Source organism: Bos indicus x Bos taurus, chromosome 24, assembly GCF_003369695.1.
Source record: "Bos indicus x Bos taurus breed Angus x Brahman F1 hybrid chromosome 24, Bos_hybrid_MaternalHap_v2.0, whole genome shotgun sequence".
NCBI classification, from domain to species: Eukaryota; Metazoa; Chordata; class Mammalia; order Artiodactyla; family Bovidae; genus Bos; species Bos indicus x Bos taurus.
The window spans coordinates 42,911,174-42,934,848 of NC_040099.1; the positions used below are offsets into that span (position 1 = coordinate 42,911,174).

Sequence of the window (23,675 nt, forward strand, 5' to 3'; positions counted from 1 at the left end):
TCAGTGTCTCTGGGATACACTGTCCACAGGTCAGTGTGGAGGAGGGTGGTCCAGTTCACGACCAGGCACACCCGAGGTTGAGAGAATGGCCAGAGGTCACCCTGGGCCCACTTCTGGGATTCAGATGAGATGAAACAGGGTGGGGTGGTGCTCGGGGAGGAGGGCGGGGCCGGGGTCTGGGCGGGGCGGGGCTTGGGGCGGGGCTGTGAAGGAGCGGGGCCCGGCTTGTTTCGGGGCGGGGCGGGGCTCTGGGCGCTGCTCCCCAGCCAGGCTCCGGTCCAGCTCGGCCCCCGCCCGCTCCCCGCCCCCTGCAGGTCCGCACCCGCGGGCGGGCGCGGCCCAGGAGCGGAGCGGCCAGAGGCGCTGGGCGAGCGTGGAGCCTGGCGTCGGGGCCGGGGGCGCCGGCAGGCCCGGAGGCTGCGATGAAGGCGAGCGGCGAAGACGGGGAGGCGCCGGCCGGGGGCCCGTGGGAGGAGTGCTTCGAGGCGGCGGTGCAGCTGGCTTTGCGGGCGGGACAGGTGAGAGCGGCCCAAGGCGCACGGCGGGCGCTCGGGGACTTGGGGCACAGCGGGTGTAGGGCGTGGCGGACGGAGACCCCGCGGGCAGGGACCCTGCGGGCAGAAAGGCTCGGGGCGCGAGCCGCCGAGGGGTTCCGCAGCGCCTCCGGCACACCTGTGCACCTGCCGCTCGCGCGCCGGGGCTGGCGCCCGGGGTCCCTCGGGCTGGGGGCGCAGGACGGCCTGGCGAGGGGAGCGGGGTCAAGGCGCGCGGACGGCCTCGGATTTGACCCAGGGGGCGAGACGCTGTGCGGTTGCCCGGAGTTCGAACGCGGCGCGTGGAGATAGGGCGGACCGTCTGTCCTCGAGCGTCTGGAGTCGAGAGGGTTCCGCTGCGCGAATGGAGGAACTGCTGCCCACACCGGAAGGATGAAGTAGAGCTGCGGAGCCGAAGAAACCTGCGGAGGGCAGCGCTCTCTTCGCGCTCTCGTTATGTTCTGCTCTTCCCTTCCTCGGTGCCCCGCGCCTGGGGTCCTCAGGCCACGTGCGGCGCCAAGTTAGGGGTGCTGGGGGAGGCCGGGCGCAGGGATGGCTAGGTCCCCCCTCGCTCGACAAGGCGCAAGGCTGCGTTCCGGCGATCCGAACAGAAGGTGGACGGAGGAGGAGCCCTGTCCCTGCGGCAGTTCCTTTTCTAAAGGCAGGCTGTCGCCAGTTTTGCAGTAGAAGTGCGTCCCCAGATCACAGTCACCGTGCGGTCCCTCGGCCCCCTGACAGTTAACCTCAACACTAGTGGACGCCTTCTGTTTTAGTGGACGCCTTCTGTGTTGGGGGCCCTCCCTCTGCAGTTTGAAGGACTCAAGACTCAAAGGGGCGCTGTGAGCCTTGATCCTTGGGGAGAAGGAGGACCCCAACCCCTCCTGCTACCCTGAGGAAGCTCGCGGTTGCAGGGCCAACGTCCTTCCTGGAGAGCGGGTCCCCGTGCGGGGGCACTGCCCCGCCCCTCCCTAACCCTCACTTCCTCTCCGGAGGCGCGTCCTCGGGGTATAATGGTAACTTTTAGGTTCCACCGTACAACTTTCTTCCTTCAGCCTTGGAGAAGAAGCCAGTCTAGAATTCAGACACCACTGTGTAAACCCTGCTGGGTTGTTACAGGGTTTCTGTGGTTTTTCAAATTTAGATCCTTGAGGAAACAGAAGGGTTTTTGAAACCCTTTTTTTTTTTTTTTTTTTTTAAGAAATTTGCAAATGCTCACACAGAACTTGCAACATAGCAGGCCCCGTTCTAAGGGTCTTGGGGACTTTAACTTATCTAAGAGATCTCTTCTGCTTTTGCAACTTGCCAAAAACAACAGAAAAAGCATTTTTTGACAGTGGGGTGAGGGTGCAGTAAGGATTCTGTCCTTAGGGGTCTAGTCAGGAGGCCCAGGACTGCAGCCTCCCTCCTGGGCTTTATGCTGTTGCTCCCTGCCTTCCTGACTAGAGGAGGCGGGTAGGGAGGGCCCAGTGGTCTGGTCTGGGGCTGGGACTGGACAGAAGCCACACAGGGTGGTCCTGTCCTGTGTGAAGAGGGACAGAGTGCCTTAGTGATGCTCTGACAGTAACATCACAAGGCGATGAGTGGAGAAAGCCTGGCCTGTAGCCAGTGAGCCTGGGGTGGGGAGGACAGAGGGTGGTGAGCGCTCACCCTTGACTCCTCCTCAGCCAGAGGTGTGTTTGGTGCAGGTTCCAGGGCCTCCTAGCACAGGGGTGCCTGCCCCTCCCATCCTGCTGCCCCGACGCAGCTCTGTGTGCTCAGGTCCTGAGCCAGAGGAAGGACTGGCTCCCAGGAGACTGTGTGGCCCTCCGTCTCTCAGTCATGGGTTCAGGCCAGGGCAGCCTGGACCCTTTGCTGCCGTCTCCCCTCTGCCCATCCTGAGAGGTTTCCTGGACCCCTGCGTCCTTGCATCTCCACTGCCCAGTCCTGGGTGCCTCGGGTGGGGGGCATCCTGGCCAGTCCAACTGCCCCACAGCTGCAGGAACCCTGCCCTGGCTGCTGGGCTTTGGGGAACAGAGTGACGTCAGCTGCCCCCCCCATCACCACCACAAGTACAGAGAGGGATATTCATTGAAATGAGTATTTATCATCTTTTATGTGATGTGTGAGCAAAAATATCTAAGAAAACTATGTTTTTTAAGTTGTTCTGCAGCATAGATCCAGGTTTTGTTGAAGCTGAAATTTAAATAATTTAGGGGCCTTCTATAAGAAAAAATATACAAAATTCAAAATTCGACATAAAAATTGTTTATTTAGAATAAAAAAAGGTCACAACAGTATACATTTTAAGATGCTCCCAAATATAACAGAATACATACAAATAGGTTTTTAACTGCTTCTCAAAACCTTCTGTAATATTTTTTCACGTTTTGGCTTCATACTGTGCGTCTTCAAATGACGATGAGTTAGTAGTATGTTCTGTGCAGAGACTAGAAAGATAAATTCAAGCTTTTCTGTAGGGTGGCTCATTGAAACTGATTACTAATAGCTTTGAAAAGTTTATTTAGGCTTCAGACTTGTTACTGGTGGCTTCCTATAAATGTTTAGGCTTGCCCTCAAATTTGAGAATCCTGTTTCCTTTAACATTCTAGTTGTCAGACAGGGAAAACTTTCCTGGTGTACTCTGAGGTGGGGTGCCCCCTGTCCACCTCAAGCTGCCTGGAGCAGAGGGGCATGGTGCGGGCTCTCACCCAGCAGCCCCACTTGTCTGGTTTGTGACTGTATTTTTTATCAATTATTCACACGGGGGTATTTGATAAGTGAGATACCACTAACGGGACTGTCATGGAGCCAGCAGTGTCTTATCCTGTGTCATCCTCATCCTTTTCCCCAGAGCTCGCTGTCTTCAATTTTCTGATACTTACACCCATCTTCTAAATAGTAGCTCTTTTCTGCATCATCCACATTAGACGCTGTTGTGTCGTGTAGCTGCGTTCCCTGTCAGTCCCATTGGTGCCTGGGCTTACGTGCTGTGACCACACATATCGCAAGGGCAAGCTGGGCAGCATGGTTGTATTACAGTATTACACATTCTTTGCTTTCTTACTCAACTTGCATTTTCCCTTAAAGTTAAAAAAAAAAAGTGTTTTTTTTTCTTTTTCTTAGTTTTCTGTGTACCTACCAACTTCCATCTTCCAACAGAATTTTTGATGGTCTCCTCGGTGTAGATACTCATGGATCTCGCTCCTGGGGAGACGTGGTCCTCACACCTTCAAGTGCATCAGAAGCACCAGGAGGGCCTTTGTGGCTGGCTGAGTCCACCCCCAGGTTCCTACCCGCTGGGCTCCTGAGAGGGGCCTGGAATAAGCACCTCCACCAAATCCCCAGCTGATGTTCTTGGTTGAGAGGCTCTGCTGTACGTAGTACATTGTTGTGAGTGAGAATATAACAGTTCATTCACTCAATTCTTGAGACTTTGTACAATGTCCAGTTTGGAATTATTAGCAATGACGCTGCTCATGCAGCACTCTTGCATGTGTCTTTTGGTTACATCCATATGCATTTATGCTGGAGCTGGATTAACACTAAGAGTGAAATTGCTGTGTCACGGGGTAGGAAATTCCACCAGGTGCTTTTCCAAGGAGGCCACATGGGTTCCCGCTTCCCCAGCAGCAGTTGGGGGTTCTCTGACAACACTTGGTGTTGTCTGTCTTTCCATTTTAGCCTCTGTGATGGGTTTGAGGCGGTATTTTATGGTAGTTTTAATTGTATGTGCTATATGACTAAAGAACTTAAGGGCCTTTTTATGTGTTGACTGCCTTCCTAGAGATCCTCTGTTTTTAAAATAATGGTGCTAAACTGATTAGAAATATATTCATTCACTCAACAAATATTTGAGTAACTCTGGAAAGGACTTTAACCTTTACTCTGAGTGTGACTGAGGTTCAGTTTGGAGTTCTGTGTGGAGTCCTACAAGGTGAAGGGGAGTTTACCCTGACCGATGCTGGGTGGGGGGCCTGCAACACCAAAAGTGTTGCGGGCAGAAGCTTCCGATGGAAGCTATGAGAATTGTCCGAGTGAGGGGTGAGGGTGGGTCTGACTGCAGATGATGAAGAAGGCGGTAAAGCAGTTGGATTTTGTAGGCAGGTTTGCTGCCAGGTGGGAGGCGGATGTGAGAAGAGCCAGGGGTGCCTGCAAGGTTCGGGCCTGAAAAACTGGTCCATGGATTTGCCAGAACTGCGGGGGGATGGGGAGCGGGTTTGGAGGCAGAGGTCAGATATTGTGTTCTGAGCTGTAAGCTGTTGAGCTTGAATTGCCAGTGGATCTCTTCTTGCATGGAGCCCTGTGGTGGGGAGTTCACAGGAGAGGCTGAGGGTAGAGTTTGGGAGCTGTCAACCTGGGCTGGTGTCTTAGGCCAGGTCCTGCCCCGGAACACGGATGAGCAGGTTTGTCCGCCCTGAGCTCTCCTTAGGTGGATCGCAGGTTGAGCCCCGGCATTTCCTCTGGGAGATCCCCATCTGTCCTGCCTGCAGATGGAGGGGGCGGCTGGTGAGCTCAGTGTTTCTGTGTCGGTTCTGGCCTCAGCTGGCCCCACCTGCACTGGCACTCCCAGCTTCCACAGGGTGGGGGGTGACCCGCATTGACAGTTGTAACACTTTGGCCAACATTTGAAGACTCAGCCAAAACAGAACTTGTGAGCTAGCTATTGACAGAAGCAGCAGCAGCCCTATTGGCACATGTGGGCCAAGGGCCCAGGGGCAGTCTGTAGAGAGCTCTCTCACACAGAGAAGGGTTTGTGTTTTCTGTCTGTTCAGGCCTTCAACTAACTGGATGAGGCCCACCCATGTTCCAAAGGGCAAGCTGTTTTACTGATTTATATGCTCATCTCATCCAAAAACACCCTTATAGAAACACCCAGAATAACATTTGACACAGTATCTGGGTATCCAGCTGACACATCAGATTAACCATCTCATCACACTCATCATAAGTCTGGAACCTGAAATGTGACGGTACTGCCAGGCCCAAACCCCGCTTGCTCAGGCTTCTCCGCGTGTACTCTACGGTTCTGGAGCTCACATGAGTTGCTCCTTGGGGATGGGTGATAACCGTATGGTCGACTTGGAAACAGTAGCACAGAACCAAGATGGTGCACAGACAAGAAAGAGATGTCTGGACATGTCTCTGAATGATAGCCCCAGATGCTGGAGCTGATGGGGTTTGAAATTCAGGCTTCAGTGACTTCAGGCCCATATTTTATCTATTAAACATTAACAGAATGTTATTTGGAGGGAGAGACCCAGGCCAGGAGGTCTGTGAAGTGCAGGCTTAGTTAGTGAGTAGCTGAAAAACATCAATTAAAAAAACAGCACACACTAACTTATTGCTGGCAGAATGAGAATGTTTAAAATCCTTTAGACAGGGAGAAAACAGATGTGGTCAAGGGTTTTGGTGGGTAACTCACCTGGAATACCACAGATTATCCCCCGAGGATAGGACTGTTGCTAAAGGGCAAGACTGATCGAGCCTGATAAGGATTTATGTTCTAAGACACTGTCCCCAACTCTCCTCTCCGTGTAGAAAATGTCTGAAATTGAACTTTGTTAACCTAGTATTAAGGTTTGTACATCGTGTGTGCAGTAGATTTTGGGGGTTTGCCATAAGTTGTTAAGTTTCGTGAGGCCTCAGCCCCTTAGGTAGATGGACCTTCAGAGGAAGGAGACAGAGGACACTTGGGGCTATTGGCAGCCAGCTTGTCTGAAGGGCAGCGTAGTTTGGGACAATGATTCAGAAACGAAGTCTGAATATCTGGGAGTGTAACTGGATGAGAGGACACGTCCAGGGCCCAGGAGAGCAGCAGCTGGTGAAGAGGGCTGGCCAGAGCAGCACCATGGGTGGCAGAGGATGCAGGTGTGGCGTGGCCTGCCCTGTGCTGAAGGACAGGGGCCCGCAATGAAACGATCACAGGATGGCAATAGTAAATGCTAGTAGAAACGGAAAAGAAGTCCTTACAGAAGGACAGGCTTGGCATCCTCCTCGACTCACAGTCCTTTGCGTGATCTGTGTCCCGGGGCCTGACTCCACCATCGCCTCCCCCCCATCAAAAAAGAAAAAGCCCAGATGACCACAGGACCCCCATGGGAGAGGGCTGGAGGGTGAGTGATGGCTCAATGGAGCAGAAGGGGCAGGGAAGTTGAGGATGCAGAGGTGGGAGGGTGGCCTGGCTCCTGCAGAGAGGGGCTCGGGGGTCAGAGGTGGAGGTCCTTCCTCACCCCCATCCAATTAGAGTCTGGGGATGGCCTCTGCTTCCTGAAGTTTCCCAGGGCCCCATCTCCATTGCTCCGACCCCGGAGACAGAAGCCGACCCCCTAGCACGCCTGTATCATGGCAAGGGGAGAGTGTAACAGGCAGGAGGAAGCATTGAGCAAATGGTAGTCCTTTGAGGACGTGACTCAGAGGTCATACATTGATGCCCCCCACGTCCTCTCAGCCACCCTTGGGCCCAGGGCCACACCTGCCTTCACAGGAGGCCAAGGCAGGGCTGCCAGGTGGCTCGGTGCCTGCCAGCCTTGGGCTGGGCTCTGTTCCTGGAAGGAAGGCTGTCTTCTCAGGTCCGGTTGTCTCTGCTCCAGGCCAGTCCTCGAGGCCACTGTGAGCCACCATCAGGGGTGATGGGAGCCATGAGGTTCTTTCTCGTGAGAAGAGGGGGCAGCAGTGAAGGCTCCCAAGAGCCCCCAGAGAGCCTGGCACTGCCCGTCTGCCTATCTGTCCTGTCTGCCCACTGGCAGTGGGGGAAGGGCCCAACCCTGGAGCAGGAAGGGGCGGCCAGTGTCACCCACCTCCCAACCTTCATTGCAGATCATCAGAAAAGCCCTTTCTGAGGAAAAACGTGTCTCAACCAAGACGTCAGCCGCAGACCTGGTGACAGAGACGGACCACGTGGTGGAGGCCCTGATCCTGCAGGAGTTGCAGACCAGATTTCCCTCCCACAGGTAGGCGCACCCCGCTCCCCCACCCCACCCCCGAGGTCCCCCCAGGCCGCACAGACTTGCCTGGACGCGGCCCCAAGCCCGAGCCAGGGAAGGCTGTCCCCCAGGGCTACCTGCTCTCCAGGACAGGTGTCCCCGACCTTATAAGTTACCGCGTGGAGAATCTGATGCAACTGTTCATCTTTTCCTTGAGAAAGACCAGCACTCATCCAATGCTGTGCGTCTAGTTCCGGGGGAACCTGGGGCCCCAGGGGACGCTTGGACCTTGGGGAGGGAGGGGGGCTTCCTGAGCAGGAGGGTCCTCTCCTTCCTTAGGGAATCACTTACCCCAGAGCTCAGTCACCGGGTTCCTGGGTGTAGACGAAGTGTCAGCCTGGCCGCTGTCCATCTGGACCAGTGAGGGGCTCCCTCCTCAGCTGCCCAGCAAGTGACCAAGGTTGCGGGACAAGCCAGTCCACACTCGCACCTTCTCCTTGCTTCTTCCTTTTAACCTGCGTCACCTGGGGGTCATGTGTGTACGTGGTGTGTACTATGTGTGCATGTGTTTGTGTTGTGTGTGTATGTATGTGTATGTGTGTGTGTGTGTTGTGTGTGTATGGTGTGTGTGTGTACATGTGGTGTGTGTGTGTGCTGTGTGTATGTATGTTTGTATGTGTGTATGGTGTGTATGTGTGTGGTGTGTGTGTGGTATGTGTACGTGTGTATGTGTGTATGGTGTGTGTGTGTGGTATGTGTGTGTGTGTTGTGTGTATGGATATGTGGTATGTGTATGTTGTATGGTGTGTGTGTGTGTTGGGTGAGTGTGTATGTATGTGTTATGTGTGTGTGTTTGTGTGGTATATGTGTGTATGGTGTGTATGTGTGTGTGTTGTGTGTGTGGTATGTGTACATGTGTGTGTATGGTGTGTGTGTGTGCGTGCGTGCTATGTGTATGTGTGTTGTGTGTGTGTTTTGTGTGTGTATGTTTGTGTGGTATGTGTGTGTGGTGTGTGTATGTATATGTGGTATGTGTATGTGTGTATGTTGTATGGTGTGTGTGTGTGTTGGGTGAGTGTGTATGTATGTGTTGTGTGTGTTTGTGTGATATATATGTGTGTGTGTGTGTGGTGTGTATGTGTGTTTTGTGTGTGTGTGGTATATGTACATGTGTATGTGTGTATGGTGTGTGTGCGTGTGGTGTGGTATGTGTATGTGTGTGTTGTGTGAGTGTGTTTGTGTGATGTGAGTATGTAGGTGTGTACACGCATATTCCTGTTGGCAGCCCTTGTGTTTCAGCGTCTCTTCCTGTTTCCTTGTTTGGTGTAAAGTCAGGACCTTGACATCTGTTATAATAGTTACAGGCTCTGAAATGTTTGATTTCTTAGTTTATAAAAATCTAAATTAACTGTCAGCCTCCAAGGAATCACAATTGACCCTTAAGCAGTATGGGTTTGAGCCATGCAGGTCCACGCAGACATGGAGTCAGTCACTCAGTATTAACACTGCAGATGTAGGCGGGGGTGCCAGCAGGTCGGCGCCCCAGCCCCGCCATGTTCCGGGGGTTGGATTCTGAGAGAATGCAGCTCAGGAACCACCACCAGGTCTGGTCCAGGGGTTCCTTCCGTCCATGTGTCGTCCAGAGGCTTCGACAGCAGTGAGGTGTCTGGGCTGGGCCTCCGGGGGTCCAGGTAGAGGCTCTGGCTGTTGCAGGGCTCTGTGTGGTAATGGCGTGTGGTAATGGCACCAGGGCTCCGCATAGAAATGGTACGAGGGCTTCTGGCACTTTGCAGTCAGACTGCTCTGACAGGCCAAATCCTGGAATCACGCTTCAGCTCCTGGTGGTTTGGATCCACTGTTGTGTCGACGTGGGGCCTGGTATCCATTTGCATGGTGTGAATTTCCATACTCCTTGCCTAGTTCAGGGCAGAAATCAGCATGTCACACGGGGGAAACCTCTTCAGAAGACCATCTGGTCCACCCAGAGCAGCAGCCCCCACCCACGGTGGGCATCAAGCTCCCTGGAGCTTTTCCAGCCCCCCTGACAAAGCCGTGGGGGATGCAAGTTCCCCCCAAGCCCCAATCAAGAGCCAAGGGTCCCCAAGCTGCAGGCAGGGGCTGCAAGGGGCGGGGGCTGGTTGCCCGGGTCAGCCGGCTCTGCCCGCCCCCTTCTCAGCTCTGGGCCAGCTCCAGGACACTGCTCTCTGCTCTGTTGCCTAGAAAATTAAGATATCTGAGATCATCTTTCAGCAGCTCGAACGCAGGCTTGGTCTTTTCCCAATGACTAAGATTTAAGAGAAAGTACCAGAACTGGCACTAGTGGTAAAGAACTCGCCTGCCAATGCAGGAGAGTTAAGAGATGTGGGTTCCATCCCTGGGTCAGGAAGATTCCCTAGAGGAGGGCATGGTAACCCACTCCAGTATTCTTGCCTGGAGATCCCCTAGGGACAGAGAAGCCTGGTGGGTTACAGTCCATAGGATCGTAAAGAGTTGGACATGACTGAAGTGACTTAGCACTTAGCACTAGCACCAGAATTCGGGGGCATTTAAATATATTTTAGATCAGAGACAAATTGAAAAATCTATGATGAGAAAAAAGTTGCATATGTATTGTAAGATAAAATAGTATGTTGTCATTTTTCTGTGTATCTAAGTATTTAAATATGTCCCTTAACCAAGTTGGTGTAAGATTGTCACCCTTGCTTAAGAAGGACTTTCTTTCAGAGCGTTCGCTCTTCCTCGTTTTTAGTCTTTCACAAAACAGTATTAAAGATAGATTGCAGCTGTTTTGACTTTGATAAAATAAGAAACAACCTGATATGGGCTCCCTGGTTTCACGCTGCGTCACCAGGCAGCGGAGCTGGGCTGTGGCCTGACCGTTGAGGCCGAGCACCATGAGCTGGCTCCCTGGTGGACTGAAGGTGACCTTGTCACAGAGTCAACAAACTGGCCAGAGAGAAGGCCTGGGTGCACTGGGCCGTCAAAAATCACAAGGACAGTTTTTACGACTCTTAGAGAAAACTAATAATGTGAAATGTGTTGGTCTAATTTGTCTCGAGCTGTGAACCTTATCCCTGGGCTATTTCCTTCTGTACCTCCCACAGGCCTATGAGGGACTTTTCTGGTGGTCCAGGGGCTAAGACTCCAAGCTCCCGGTGCAAGGGGCCCCGGGGTTCAATCCCTGGTCAGAGAACTAGAGCTCACTAGATCCTGCCCCTGTTTGATCCAGAGAAGCCTGCTGGTCTCACAGCTGGGCTTTGAAATGCTGTGTCTTGGGTACCTGGCGCGTTTTCCCAGGCTGAGCTCTGTCCACTGCAGGTTCATTGCCGAGGAGGCTGCGGCCGCCGGGGCCAAGTGCGTGCTCACACCCAGCCCCACCTGGATTGTGGACCCCATTGACGGCACCTGCAACTTTGTGCACAGGTGAGCGGGCACACCCGTCTTTTCAGAAGAGGCATTTATTGAGGCAGCAGCCAGTCAGCAGACCTCTAGTGGGCTTTGGTCTCACTCGCAAGGTGATCAAGTCTTGATACTTTAAGGTTTCCCATTTGTGAGATTCGTTCAAAGCATGTAGGAAATCTTCACTTGTTTAAAAACTATTGTGTTTGTCACATTTAAACGTTGGGTTGAATTAAGAAGGATCCTTAAGGAGTCCCCTGGAGAGACAGACAGGGTTGTAAATAACACAAGGTGTCTGGCCGGCAGCCTCAGGAACGTGCAGTGTGGACAGTGGCCTTGGGGGTGAGGAGCCTGCCAGCTATCAGCTTGATCTGATGGCAAATATCAGCCCCAAACAGCAGGTTTTCGGGGGGTCGGAGGCCCTGGTGGGGAGGGGAGTGGGCTGGGGCAATGATGGCACAACCCGGCCCTAGAAGCACTGACCGGGGGCAGGTTGGGCAGCTGGTCAGGGGCCTAAGGACACCAAGGGTGCCGTGGTTTCCACAGAAGGTGGCTCTCCCACGAGAACATGCATATAGCCCCCAGAGCTCCTGCCCTGTCCCGGGTCCCCGTCCTGCAGGGGGGGCTCCCATGACCTGCATCGCCCCAGCCAGACACTCAGGGAGGGCCCGGGTCCCTGTCCTGCAGTGTGGGGGGGGGAGTGTCCCGTGACCTCCATCCCCCCAGCTGAATGCTTAGGGAGGGCCTCCTATAGATGACCCCAGACACCCACTTCCTTCCTTACAGTAAGGAGGTGAGTGGGCTGGGGTGTGGAGCCCTCACTTGGAGTGTTTACATGTAAGTGTGCAAACTGATTTTGCCCATCACATGAATCGTCACCCTTTCCTGCATGAGGGTCACCTTGAGAAGTTGGTCATGGCCCTATTGGAGGCAGTGGAACAGAGTGGTCTGGTGACCCCAACAGTGCCACCAGACTAATTCTAACTAGCGTGTGACACCCTGGGGAGTTGTGTGGGACTGGGGCACATGAACCAAGCTGTGGGTCGCCGAGTACAGCCTGTGTGTGGCTACTGGGGACAGAAGGGGCCAAGCCCCATGGTGGACAAAGGCCACATGTCTACCCCAGGACCAGAGAGAGAACCTGGACTAGAGTGTCTTTTAGGAAACAAGCTTTGCGGCTGACCCTTAGTCTGCAGACACTGTCCAGGGCCACCGGACCATGGTGACTCCTCTCCCTGCAGCTCTGACAGGACCTATCCTGCTCGTGTCCTGCTGCGTCCGGGGTAGAGAAAGTGGGGAAGGGCCTTTGAGGGTGGGGACCCCTGCTGGGCCATGGGGTGTCATGAGTGGTCCCATGGGGACAGCACCTCACAGCCTGGGAATGGTTGGTCCCAAGACTCCTGGGTTAGAACCAGCTCTTCCTTGTTCCTGCCTGTTCAGCTCTGACAGTCTTCACATAAAGGAGAGATTGTTCTGGAGACGTAAACCCACAGGCAGGCTGCGAGGTCACTGCCTGCCTTCCGTGCCATGACCACTCCTGCTGTCCTGTGTGAGGCTCACCCAGGATTCGTGTCAGGAGGGCCTGGTTGTCGCAGACCTGGACCCTCCACCTCACTGGCCACTGAGAACCAGAAAGCTGATTATTAAAATCTCTCAACTGGGTCCTTTGTGGTCACTGTCTGTCCTAACAACTATCAGTCCAGCTGTCTGTCAAGGTCGCTGTCCCACAGGTCAGCTTGGCCTGCTTGTCTTGGAAGTACTTGGTGCCATTGTGGGAAGTAGCTTCTGACAAAACAAACCCAGCCATGCTGTAGAAAGGTCTACTGTGTCTCCAGCCGCACGGAGGCTGCTGAGTTTGCACGAGTCCATGATGTCACAGCGTCAACCATCTGTCTCCTCTGCAGGTTCCCGACCGTGGCGGTGAGCATTGGCTTTGCTGTGAACCAGGAGGTACATAGTGGATGGAGCCCTGGCTGCCTGGGCCTTTGGCTGCTGTTTCTTTATCTCACTTCATGGTTCTAACCTGTTTTCCTGTCCTTATCCTAAGCCTTCATTGTGACTAGTATTGATTTCAAATCCAAGAAAGGAAACAGGTGCAAACCGGTTTGGGGCATGAGGGATTGGGGCGTGAGGGTTTGGAGCATAAGGGGTTGGGGTGTGAGGAGTTGGGGCATGAGGGTTTGGGGTGTGAAGGTTTAGGCTGTGAGGGTTCGGGGCTCCGCCGGCCCCACCCCCCAGGGCTTTCAGCAGGGCCGAGTGTAGGGAACATTCTGGGCACGTGTTTCCAGTTAGTCTCCATTTGACCCCTGGGGCGTGTGATCGAGTAACACAATAAAGAAGCTCCTATTTTGGGAGGACATCTCTAGTCCCAATATTCTGTTAGGCCTTCATCCTCCTCTCGCTGTTGGGTGAGAGCGTGGCTGTCGCCCGGTTCCCACAGACCCTGGAACTGGGCCACATTGTGGGACCTGCGGGAAAGGCCGGGATGCAGGCTTTAGCTTCATTAGTCAACTGCAGAGATTACAGGCAGGAAGGACCTTTCCTTGCGCCCAGTTACCCTTGCCTAGGTCGGGGGCTCGAGCTGTGCAGAAGGAGCCCTTGTTAGAGTCTCGTGTTCTGTCGTCACTCTCGGCGTGAGCGCGGATGGTGGGCGGGAAGGGAGTCCTGCCCGTGAGAAAGAACTTAGTTTTTGAGGTGACAATAAGTGAGAGTCTTAATGTTGATACTGGTTAGGGAATCAGTCACTCACGTTATTTCTGTGTTAAACATGGTCACTGAGACGTGCATGTGGAGCGGTGAGCACAGGGGGGTGGAGGGTTCATTCTGGCCGCAGGGTCGCTGACCAGCCAGGCCTCGACCTCTGATGGGTGCAGGGAGGCCAGCCTGGTTCCAGGACTGACTTGAACTTGAGGAGCCCTATAAGTCCAGGGTCATGGGAAAGGGGAGGGGGAAAGTCACGTGCTGCCGGCCCTGGGTGGGCGCTGACTGGGGGTCCTCCAGGAATGGGTCCTTTTCCTGCCAGCCCAGATTCCTCTTGGGCATCTGCCAGCAGCTCTCCCATTTTCTCTCTCTGTTGGCTGCCCTCCCCACCTCGGGACAGGCACACATGCTGTTCTTAACCCAGAACAGAGAGGTAGGGGAAGAGATGTAAGGAGGCTCACCTCCTCTGGACACCAGCTTGTTGGGGTCCGAGGCTGTGTGCCCCGATGTGTGTGTGGTGGGGGGCCAGCCCCTCCGGGGATCCACATTTCTTCCTGGGCTTCCCCTCCTCCCCACTCTGGGTTCTGTCATGCCCTCAGCTCTCCAGAGACATTCTGAGTTCTTCACATGTCAGCAATTTTGAGTTTCTTGTGGGGTTTGATTGGAGTCTCAAGAGCCTTTTTTCACCTACCAGGAAAAAAACAAGAGATCTTTTTGAAGAATAAAGCCTTACCAGTTACTTTCAGTAATGCTGAAATGATATGCTCAATTATGATATCAATTTAAAATATAGTTTTATTCCTTTAAATATATCTTTAAATGTAGTGATTTAAGAAAAGAACAGTTGCTTTCACATTCAGGTCTAGGTTTGAGCGCGGACGCTGATTTGTTGAGTTCCCTTTTGAAAGCTAATTTTCACCCACACCCCTTGCGTTAGTGTCACAGCTGGAGCTTCACGGCCTTTGGTCACTGTGTCACGTTCTTTGTTTGTTTTCTGTCCCGCCTGCCTGTCCACAGCTGGAGTTTGGGGTGATTTACCACTGCACGGAGGAGCGGCTGTACACGGGCCGGAGGGGCCAGGGTGCCTTCTGCAACGGTCAGCGACTGCGCGTCTCTGGGGAGACAGGTGGGCCCTCTCATGGGAAGGGACCTGTCAAGAGTCACTGGCTCCTCCGGGCAGCCACGGGGGTCCCTTGCCAAGGTCTAGTGTCGTTGGGGACAGCGCATCCCTGGAGGACTGGACGTCGAGCTAGCCAGTGTCTCTGTGTTTCCCTTTGCTGGGCCGGGTCTGTTCTTCATTCACCTTTCATCCCAAACGAGGGAAGGAACCCAGCCACCTGTTCCCGAGTGGTCCCAGTGAGCCGGCCAGGGCGAGGGCGGAGTCGGAGGCATGCTCTGGCATTCAACACCTCTCGGTGGCCGGCCGGATGACATCACCTGGGTGGGGCCTGTGGCTCCCAAATGAGGTTGACTTTGGTTCCTGTGAGAACACGGCTGGCCGGGGAAGCCTTATCACAAGCCATGTCATACACTGCACAGGTGCTGCCAGCCCTTGTCATTCCTGGAGCAGGACAGAGGACACAGTGGCCTTTATAGAGGGTCTGCTGCTAGACTCACAGTCTGTGTGGCAAGCTGGCCTGAGAGGTGGTGAGAGGGGTCAGGGGTGTCCCTGCCCGCAGTTCCCCACAATAGTAGGGAGATGGGCCTCCAGCCCAGGCCAGGTCCACCAGGCTGAGCTCCAGTGAGAGCAGACCATGTGGATCCCCAGAGTGGGGGAGAGGGGCTGGCAGCCCCATGACCATGACCATGAGCAGCAGGTCTGCAGGGGAGATGACCACCATGTGGAGAATGGGCCAAGCAGGACCAAGGGCAGGCAGGCAGCCTGGAGGTCATGAGTGCCCAGAGTGTGGGTGGGGATGGGAGGAACATTACAGGGGCTGGGCGGGGTGGGTGGGGTAGGACCACGGACCGGCCACTGCCTCTGCTGCCCGGCCCCCAGCTCCTGCCCCAGGACAGTTTGGTTTGGCCCGAGTAGACAGCAGCGTTAATTACAGCCTCGCCTGCCAGAGGCGGCCAGGCAGTCAGTTGTGTAACGCTGGGGAGAGGGAGTGTGTTGTTAAACTCGTGGGTGAACTTTGTTCCACATTCATGTGCTATGACAGACGGCTTGGTCCCCACGCTCACGCCCCTCCTAGACCCTCCCATATCCAGCCCTCCTCCCACAGCTCACACCCACCATCCGCCCCCTCTGCGACACGGAAGCCCAAGTCTCTCCATGCTCTGTTCCAAAGCCCTCCCACGATTGTTTTAAGACTCTGACTCATACAGTCCAGGGTGACAGCTTCCGCCCTGGTTGTCCTCTGTGTGCCGGGTGACTTGGTTTCCACCGGAGGTGACAGGATGTTCCTCTCAGCTGCACAACCCTTGGATATCTACACACCTAGCTTTGTCCCAACTGTGATGCCTTACGTGTGTGACTGGTCAGCTGTGCTCCTGGAACCTCGGTGTTCATACAGGCAGAGAGGCACGATGACAGCTGGGAGGGTTATGTTACATCCTGCATCCTAGCGCTCGAGAACGGCCCTGGGGCTGGTGCCCAGAATGAGAGTCATAATCAAGGCAGGAACTTGAGTCTTTGCACAGAATCAGCCAGCTCTGACCTGTTGCTGAGGCGGGATGCATTTCTGTAGGCACTTTGTAGCCAACATCTCCTAAAATATTTATCTTTGGCTGTGCTGGGTCTTCATTGCTCTACAGGCTTTCTCTAGTTGCAGCAAGTTGGGGCTCTTCTTCGTTGCAGTGCATGGGCATTGTGGTGGTTTCTCTTATTGTGGAGCTCAGGCTCTAGGGTTTGTGGGCTCAATAGTTGTGGCTCCTGGGCTCTAGAGCCCAGGCTCAATAGTTGTGGCGCACGGGCTTAGTTGCTCTGTGGCACGTGGGATCTTCCTGGACCAGAGATCAAACCTGTGTCTCCTGTATTGGCAGGTGGAATCTTTACCATTGAGCCACCAGGGAAGCCACTTAGCCAACATTTCAGTACACATCTTTATGTCACTTTTTATCTAAGCATTGTTTTTTCTTAAACTTTTTATTTTATAGTGGAGTATAGCCGATCGACGAGCTTGTGATAGTTTCAGGTGAACAGTGAAGGGACTCAGCCATACATATACATGTATCCATTTTCCTCCAAACTCCGCTCCCATCCAGGCTGCCATTGAGGAGAGTTCCCTGTGCTATAAAGTAGGTCCTCGTTGGTTATCCATTTAAAATATATCAGTGTGTACATGTGCATTCCAATATGTCACTTTCTCTTAAACCTTTTCACCTTTTCTACCAGTTTTTTAATTTTTGAAAATTTTCTCCTTTTCACAGTCCGTTTCTTGTAAAGCATGATCTATCGTGTTTGTGTTTAGTCACTCAAAGTCATCTCTGACTCTTTGCAACCCTATGCAGTTCTCCATGGAATTGTCCATGGAATTCTCCAGGCAAGAATTCTGGAGTGGGTAGCCATTCCCTTCTCCAGGGGATCTTGCCGACCCAGGAATTGAACCTGGGTCTCCTGCATGGCAGGCAGATTCTTAACCATCTGAGCTACCAGGGAAGCCCCATCATGTGTGTTTATCTTATTCATTTAGTCTGACTGTCTTTTATGAAAGTTTTCTTCTCTGATTTCTCCTGGGACCCCTCCCCTCTACTTGTGAATGATGCTCTCCCATGCATTCTCCATTTTTCACTTATAGCTGCTTCTGTTTTGTTGGCAGATCTTTCAGGAAATCTTTAATCAACTGGAGAGATGTTATTCTGCTTCCTGTTCTCTTTCTTCTTGTGATAATGGCGTATGAGATTCAAATATCATTCTTTTACATTCTTGCTACTTGAAATTTGTAGTCCTGAGCTCTGGAAGTTGAGGAGATGGGCTGGGCAGGGGAAGGCACTTTCTGTCCTTTAGTGGCTCTGGGGCTCCCTCTCCTGGTCTGTTTGTGAAGTGTCTGCAAAGTTGGCTCTTTCTTGGATGGTTGGCTCTGCCCCTCCCCCACGGCGGCCGTCATCTCCTTGGTCCTGCTCCCCTGATTCCAACCCAGTGAGCATGGGGTTCACTCCCATGAGTGTCTGCTCTGTGGGTCCTGCCCGGAGAGGCCCTGGAACGTCAGTTACAAGAAGTTGTGGGGCTGTCGACGCCCGCTCTTCAGACCTTGCCCCCTGCTAAGGGCTCCCCCGGCCCCTCAGTCTATTGCAGATTTTGAGGGTCTCCTGCTCGGTTTTGTGGTTGGTTTCGTCTATTTTTTGTGTTTTACTCTCCAAGCTGCTGTTTCTGTCGGAGGATATTTGGAAGAAGTCACGTGGGTGTCCATGGCGGTCTTTATAGGATTCTCAACAGCGTTTTTTCCCCTCAGTTACTTGTTTATTTAGAACATAAAGTCTTGCGATGACAGTCACATGACATGAAATTAACTGCTGTAAACTGAGCAGTTCTCTGGTCCTGGGCTCAGTCGAGGTGGCCCTCCTCCCAGCCCCCAGCTTGCTTTCTGTCTAGTTCTGGGCTTTTCAGTGAGGTAGTACGGCTAATATTACTTTTCACGTGAGGGGCTCATGGCCTGTAAGGATCTGGAGGCAGGAGCACGTGTGTGACACGCGATGGCCCGAGGCGCCACGGGGAACTGCCAGGCCTGTGCTCACTGCCCAGAGGTGAAGGCTCGGTGTAGTGAGGCCGCGTTTCAGGGCAGAGGACTTGCCTCCCTAGCTTCTAGGCTGTGAAACCTCTCTCAAGACACCCTCACTCTGATCCTCAGCCAGATAAAGGTTTTCAAATGGTTAGAAGTCATGGCCGCTTCATGGATTACAGCCTTGTCGTGACAAAGGGGCTTGTGTCACTTGATGAAGCTATGAACCATGCCCAGCAGGGCCTCGCAAGAGGGATGGGCCGTGTCGCCGACCGGCGTCTGCCACCCCCTGGTGTCAGGATGGGGAAGTGCCGGGTGTGGCCAGGTTTTGTGGTTGCTATGCTAAGTCACTTCAGTCATGTCTGACTCTGTGCGACCCCATAGACCCATAGACGGCAGCCCACCAGGCTCCCCCGTCCCTGGGATTCTCCAGGAGACACAGCCCGCAACCCGGAGTGGAGGCGAGGGAGGAGAGAAGGTGGCGGGTCTCCTGGACCCCAAGCAGTGAGTGACATGAAAGTCACTCAGTCGTGTCCGGCTCTTTGCGACCTCATGGCTCCAGGCCAGAATACTGGAGTGGGTAGCCTTTCCCTTCTCCAGGGGATCTTGCCAACCCAGGGATCGAATACAGGTCTCCCGCATGGCGGGTGGATTCTTTACCAGCTGAGCCACAAGGGAAGCCCAAGAACACTGGAGGGGTACCCTGTCCCTTCTCCAGAGGATCTTCCCAACCCAGGAATCGAACCGGGGAGGACCCCGAGCAGGAGAGTCAGGGTGTGACTGGTCAGCCTGACCTCCCTTTTCCAGGTCAGAAACCTCTGCAGCGTCAACCACGCAAGGAGGACACGGAGTGTGAGCAGGAGTAGAAGGCCGGTGCGACGTTCGTTTCGGGGAGCACCCTGATTGTGTGGTGGGAGCCACGCTATGACATTTCTAATGGGGGGGGGATATTCTCTCCATGCAGACCTGTCCAAGGCCCTGGTTCTGACAGAAATTGGACCCAGACGGGACCCCGCGACCCTGAAGCTGTTCCTGAGCAACATGGAGAGGCTGCTCCACGCGGGTGCCCATGGGTACGCCTCCCCTCCCAGGACCTCCGGGCAGGCACAGCAGCCAGCTACTCCCTGGGTGGGAGCAGGGCACACACATGCCAGCCAGTCCGCAGCCCGGAGCTCCACAGCCCCGGGTGGGGGCAGGGCCCTGAGCTCAGCACCCTCTGTGACATCAGTGATGCCCCACCCCCTCAGTCTCCGCTGGGTCTGCCCTATGACAGCAGCTGCTCCACGTGGTCTAAATCCAAGGTCATCGAGGGTCCGCAGAGTGAAGGCTGAGTTCTTCTGTTGCAGCACCAGCCACACTTCAGGCTCCGCAACTGAGGGCTGGTCCGTCAGCATAGGTGGTTCTGTTGGGCAGCACCGCTCTGGGCTCAGAGCTCAGAGTAGAGATTGTGGGAAGAGGCCCTGGGCTCCTGTTCAGCTTCTGAGTCAGGAGACCTTCAGGGGGCACCGCTGGAGCAGGGCCATTCAGTGTGCTCACCCCCTCCCTCTCTGGCAGGGTTCGTGTCATCGGCAGCTCCACCCTGGCACTCTGCCATCTGGCTGCGGGCACCGCCGACGCCTACTACCAGTTTGGCCTGCACTGCTGGGACCTGGCTGCAGCCACAGTCATCATCAGGGAAGCTGGGGGCGTTGTGATGGACACGTCAGGTGAGCTTGGCCGTCAGGCTGCTCTCCATCCCCAGGGGTGTGTCCCCCGGAGAGACGCGCAAGCTCAGACAGACATCCTCCCACCTCTCCTGACAGACAGGTCGGGAAGACAGTGGGCCAGGCCAGAGGGCTTCTCCCGCTGCCTGGTGTGGAAATGGACCCAGGGTCAGGACTCGGGTGGGGTTGGGGGAGGGCAGGCAGTGTTTTCTAAGCTCTCACGTCCACCAAGACCGCAGAGCTGGCCATGTGCACCCCAATCTAATGACGAGATTTTAGGTGGTGATCCAAGAGGTGACCTATCCCTTTGCCTGGAGGTCACCACCCTAGTGATTGGCCCCACAGGGGCAAGTCCCGCCCCAGAGACGCCCATGCAGCCACCTCTTACGTCAGGGTTCTTGTGGAGCCTGTTCTCCCCGACCTTTGCTCCAGAGCCTGTTGTGGACATGCCAGGCTCCCAAATAACCTCTGGGGCCTGTGCTGGCCTTTCCCTGTTGCTCCTTCTCCTCGGGGCCTGGTGGAACTGCAGGGGGGTGGGGCATGATGTGAAGACACGTTGGCTTTGGGTATCAAGGAAAGGCAGACCCATCACAGCTGAAGACATGTCTGTCCTGTATGTGAGTACATGAGCATGCATACACACAGACATACATGTGCACCAAGGTCTCCTGGATGTGACCACATGAGCGTGAACACAGACAAACACGTGTGTGCACCACGGTCTCTCAGATATGACCATGTGAGCACACACATGCTAATGTGTGTGTACCACGGTCCCCCAGATATGACCATGTGAGCACAGACAAACATGCATGTGCACCAAGGTCTCTCAGACGTGACCACAAGTACACGCACATACAAACATGCATGTGTATCAAGATCTCCTGGATGTGACCACATGAGCACATGCAGTGGCAAGTACCCATGTGCACCAGGGGCTTCTGGATGTGAGCACACACAAACACATGTGTGCACCAAGGTCGCCAACGAGTCCATTAGACCTTTTCACACCTCCAGGAGGCTGAGGTCCTTCATCCTGTCCCAGATATCCGGTGCCTAGAGCATCCATTTCAGGGGCCTGTCAGAAAGGTTACCCCCAGCCTCCCCAGGCCTGCGGGGTCCCCGGAGCCCCAAGCACACAGAGGTTGAGAACTGCCTCCTGTCTTGAGCCTCAGGCACTGCACCTGAAGCTGGTATCCCCTAGCACAGCCTCAGGACACGCTGGGCCTGCAGGCTGGATGGACCAGGTCAGGCAGAGCAGGGCTGGCGCTCACCCCTCACCTGATGCCCTGTTCCTCTGTCCACAGGCGGGCCACTGGACCTCATGTCATGCAGGGTGGTTGCTGCAGGCACACGGGAGATGGCGGTGCTCATTGCCCAGGCCCTGCAGACAATTAACTACGGGCGGGACGATGAGCGGTGAGGGGAGCAGACACAGGGCCACACTGGATGGGGTCTATCGGGAGCCTGGAGCTGGTGAGACCCTGAACAACAGGAATTCCTGATCCCCAGAAGAGCCATCAGGCCGAGCCTGGCTGTCCGGCCGAGCCTGTGTCTGGGCACTTTTGCTGTCTGGTGTCTTTTCTCTGTGACCTCACGTCAGGTTAGTCCAGCCATCCACCAGGGCTGGAACCCAGATCTCACAGGACATATGTGCTGATACTGCAATCATGATTTTGTTTCCAGAATGCAAATCTCAGGTGATAAGGCTTTAGAACTGCTGATAAAGCAGGCTTGTTCTCAGCACCCCTCCCCGGCCCCCCATGACACTTCAGAATACAATAAACCAAGTGACGCCACTCTGCTTATGTTTCCCTCCACAAGTGTGTCTCCTGTTTCCCCTAATGACCCCAAAATCCACAGGCCCTTTAGGGAAGTTGTTGGCATGTTACAGCCCAGAGTCCACACATGGTTTGTTGTCTGCCTGCCACTGGTGATGACAACTTCAGTCATTATCGCGTCTGTATTTAAAATCCAAGGCATGGGTCAGACTGAAGAAAACCTAACCAAAATCAAACCTCTAAAATCCTATTGTTTTTGTGATCAGTTTAATGAAGAAAAGTATTTTCTTGGCCTTATTCCTTCTTTAGGAAGAGGAATTCTATATAAGAACAATTCTAATGAGGACGTTCTCTGGCTGAACTTAAACATTCACTGAGGTTTAAGAATCAAGAAAGTCAGTCTTAGGACAGAGGAAGTTCCAGTCATGCTTAACTTTCTCCCTTGTGTCCTAATTTGCCGTCAACAATACTTACAGAGCGTTTAGAGCCGCCTGACAGCTGCCACCTCTGGCGCCTGAACTCAGGGGCTCAGCCCTTATGATGACACAGGCCTTGTCACCAAACCACGCCCAGAGAGCTCTGCTGACACCGAGGAGCCTGGGACACCGCGGAGCCTCACAACCCTGCACGCTGACTCCCCCTCACCATCCACTGCCCTCCACTAACAGGGCAGGTGCCCACTCAGACCCCTGGAGGATGGAGCCCAGGGGGTTTCCCGGGAAATCCCCTCCCAAGTCAATCCCCAGAGGGCTAATCTCCACCCGCCCTTGGGTTGTGGATTGATAAGTTTGTTATCTTTAGGAAGGAGTTTCCTTATCTGAATGGGGTGCCAGGTAAACCCCCAAAAGATGCAATGGTCAAGGGCCTAGACATATGAGGACTGGGGTCTCCTTTGGGGCTAAGGAGTCTCCCACTCCTGTGCACAAAGACCCACCTTTGATAGCCACAGGCTGTGTGGGGGCATGGGAGCCTCAGCAGCTGGAGGAGGGGCCATTTACTGCCGTTGGAGCTGGGGGCTAGTCCCCCTCCCCATCCCTGGGGTGGAGACCACATGCAGAGCCAGATAGAGCCAGGGTAGATGTGTGGGACAAGAGGTTTGGACCCTCACTCCTGACCGTCCAGAGTCACATCCCTGGGCCTTTGCCATCTCTCGACTTGGAGAAAAGCCTGAGTTTCTGCTCACCTGGCTCACTGCCACAGCTTGATGCTGGCATGGGTGCCCTGTTTCTGCTCTGGCTGCAACAGACTTCTAGTTGGCAGTGAGGTCATTGCAGAAAAGGAGGGAAAAGGCCTGGGCCACCTGGCTTTATATTTTTAAAAACCATGTTGCCACATCTGTCTACCTATGTCCTCAGTGGCATTGTTCCCAGTCGCCAAGAGAGGGGAGCCACCCCAATGTCCATTGATGACGGATGGATGAATGGAATGTGGTCCATCCACATGGTCGGGATGGTATTCAGCCTAAAAAGGAAGGGGATCCTGCCACCTGCCCCCAGGTGGATGAGCATTCTGCTCAGTGAAGCCAGCGGACACAAAAGGACCAACACCGAGTGACAGAGCAGTCAAGCTCCTGGAGGCAGAAGTAGGCCCCAGGGCCTCAGAGAGGGATGAAGGGTTATTGTTTGAAGGGTATGCTGCTGCTGCTGCTGCTGCTAAGTCGTTTCAGTCGTGTCCGACTCTGTGCGACCCCATAAATGGCAGCCCACCAGGCTCCCCCATCCCTGGGATTCTCCAGGCAAGAACACTGAAGTGGGTTGCCATTTCCTTCTCCAATGCATGAAAGTGAAAAGTGAAAGTGAAGTCGTGTCTGACTCTTCGAGACCCCATGGACTGCAGCCTACCAGGCTTCTCCGTCCATGGGATTTTCCAGGCAAGAGTACTGGAGTGGGTTGCCATTGCCTTCTCTGTTGAAGGGTATGGGTCAACTCTATTTCAATAGAATTTTTTTTTATTAAAAAAGAAAGTATATGGAGATTCCATTGTGCAGGATGAAACA

General features: G+C 54.2%; 1 protein-coding gene across 1 annotated transcript; it reads left to right on the plus strand.

The window, feature by feature from the left end:
• The first annotated feature begins 230 nt into the window (after positions 1 to 230).
• IMPA2 (inositol monophosphatase 2) lies at positions 231 to 21,706 on the plus strand. Its single transcript, XM_027525951.1, has 8 exons — positions 231 to 518; positions 7,329 to 7,462; positions 10,754 to 10,858; positions 12,739 to 12,784; positions 14,552 to 14,660; positions 19,160 to 19,268; positions 19,750 to 19,901; positions 21,206 to 21,706. Exons 1-8 carry the CDS (start codon positions 423 to 425, stop codon positions 21,319 to 21,321), a joined length of 867 nt encoding a protein of 288 aa, XP_027381752.1. The 5' UTR covers positions 231 to 422; the 3' UTR covers positions 21,322 to 21,706.
• The last annotated feature ends 1,969 nt before the right edge of the window (positions 21,707 to 23,675 follow it).

Coding starts and splice junctions, on each gene's coding strand:
- IMPA2 (XM_027525951.1), top strand. CDS start 423: ATGAAGGCGAGCGGCGAAGACGGGGAGGCGCCGGCCGGGGGCCCGTGG. Junction 10,859..12,738: donor ACCTGCAACTTTGTGCACAG/GTGAGCGGGCAC, acceptor TCTCCTCTGCAG/GTTCCCGACCGTGGCGGTGA. Junction 19,269..19,749: donor CTCCACGCGGGTGCCCATGG/GTACGCCTCCCC, acceptor CCTCTCTGGCAG/GGTTCGTGTCATCGGCAGCT.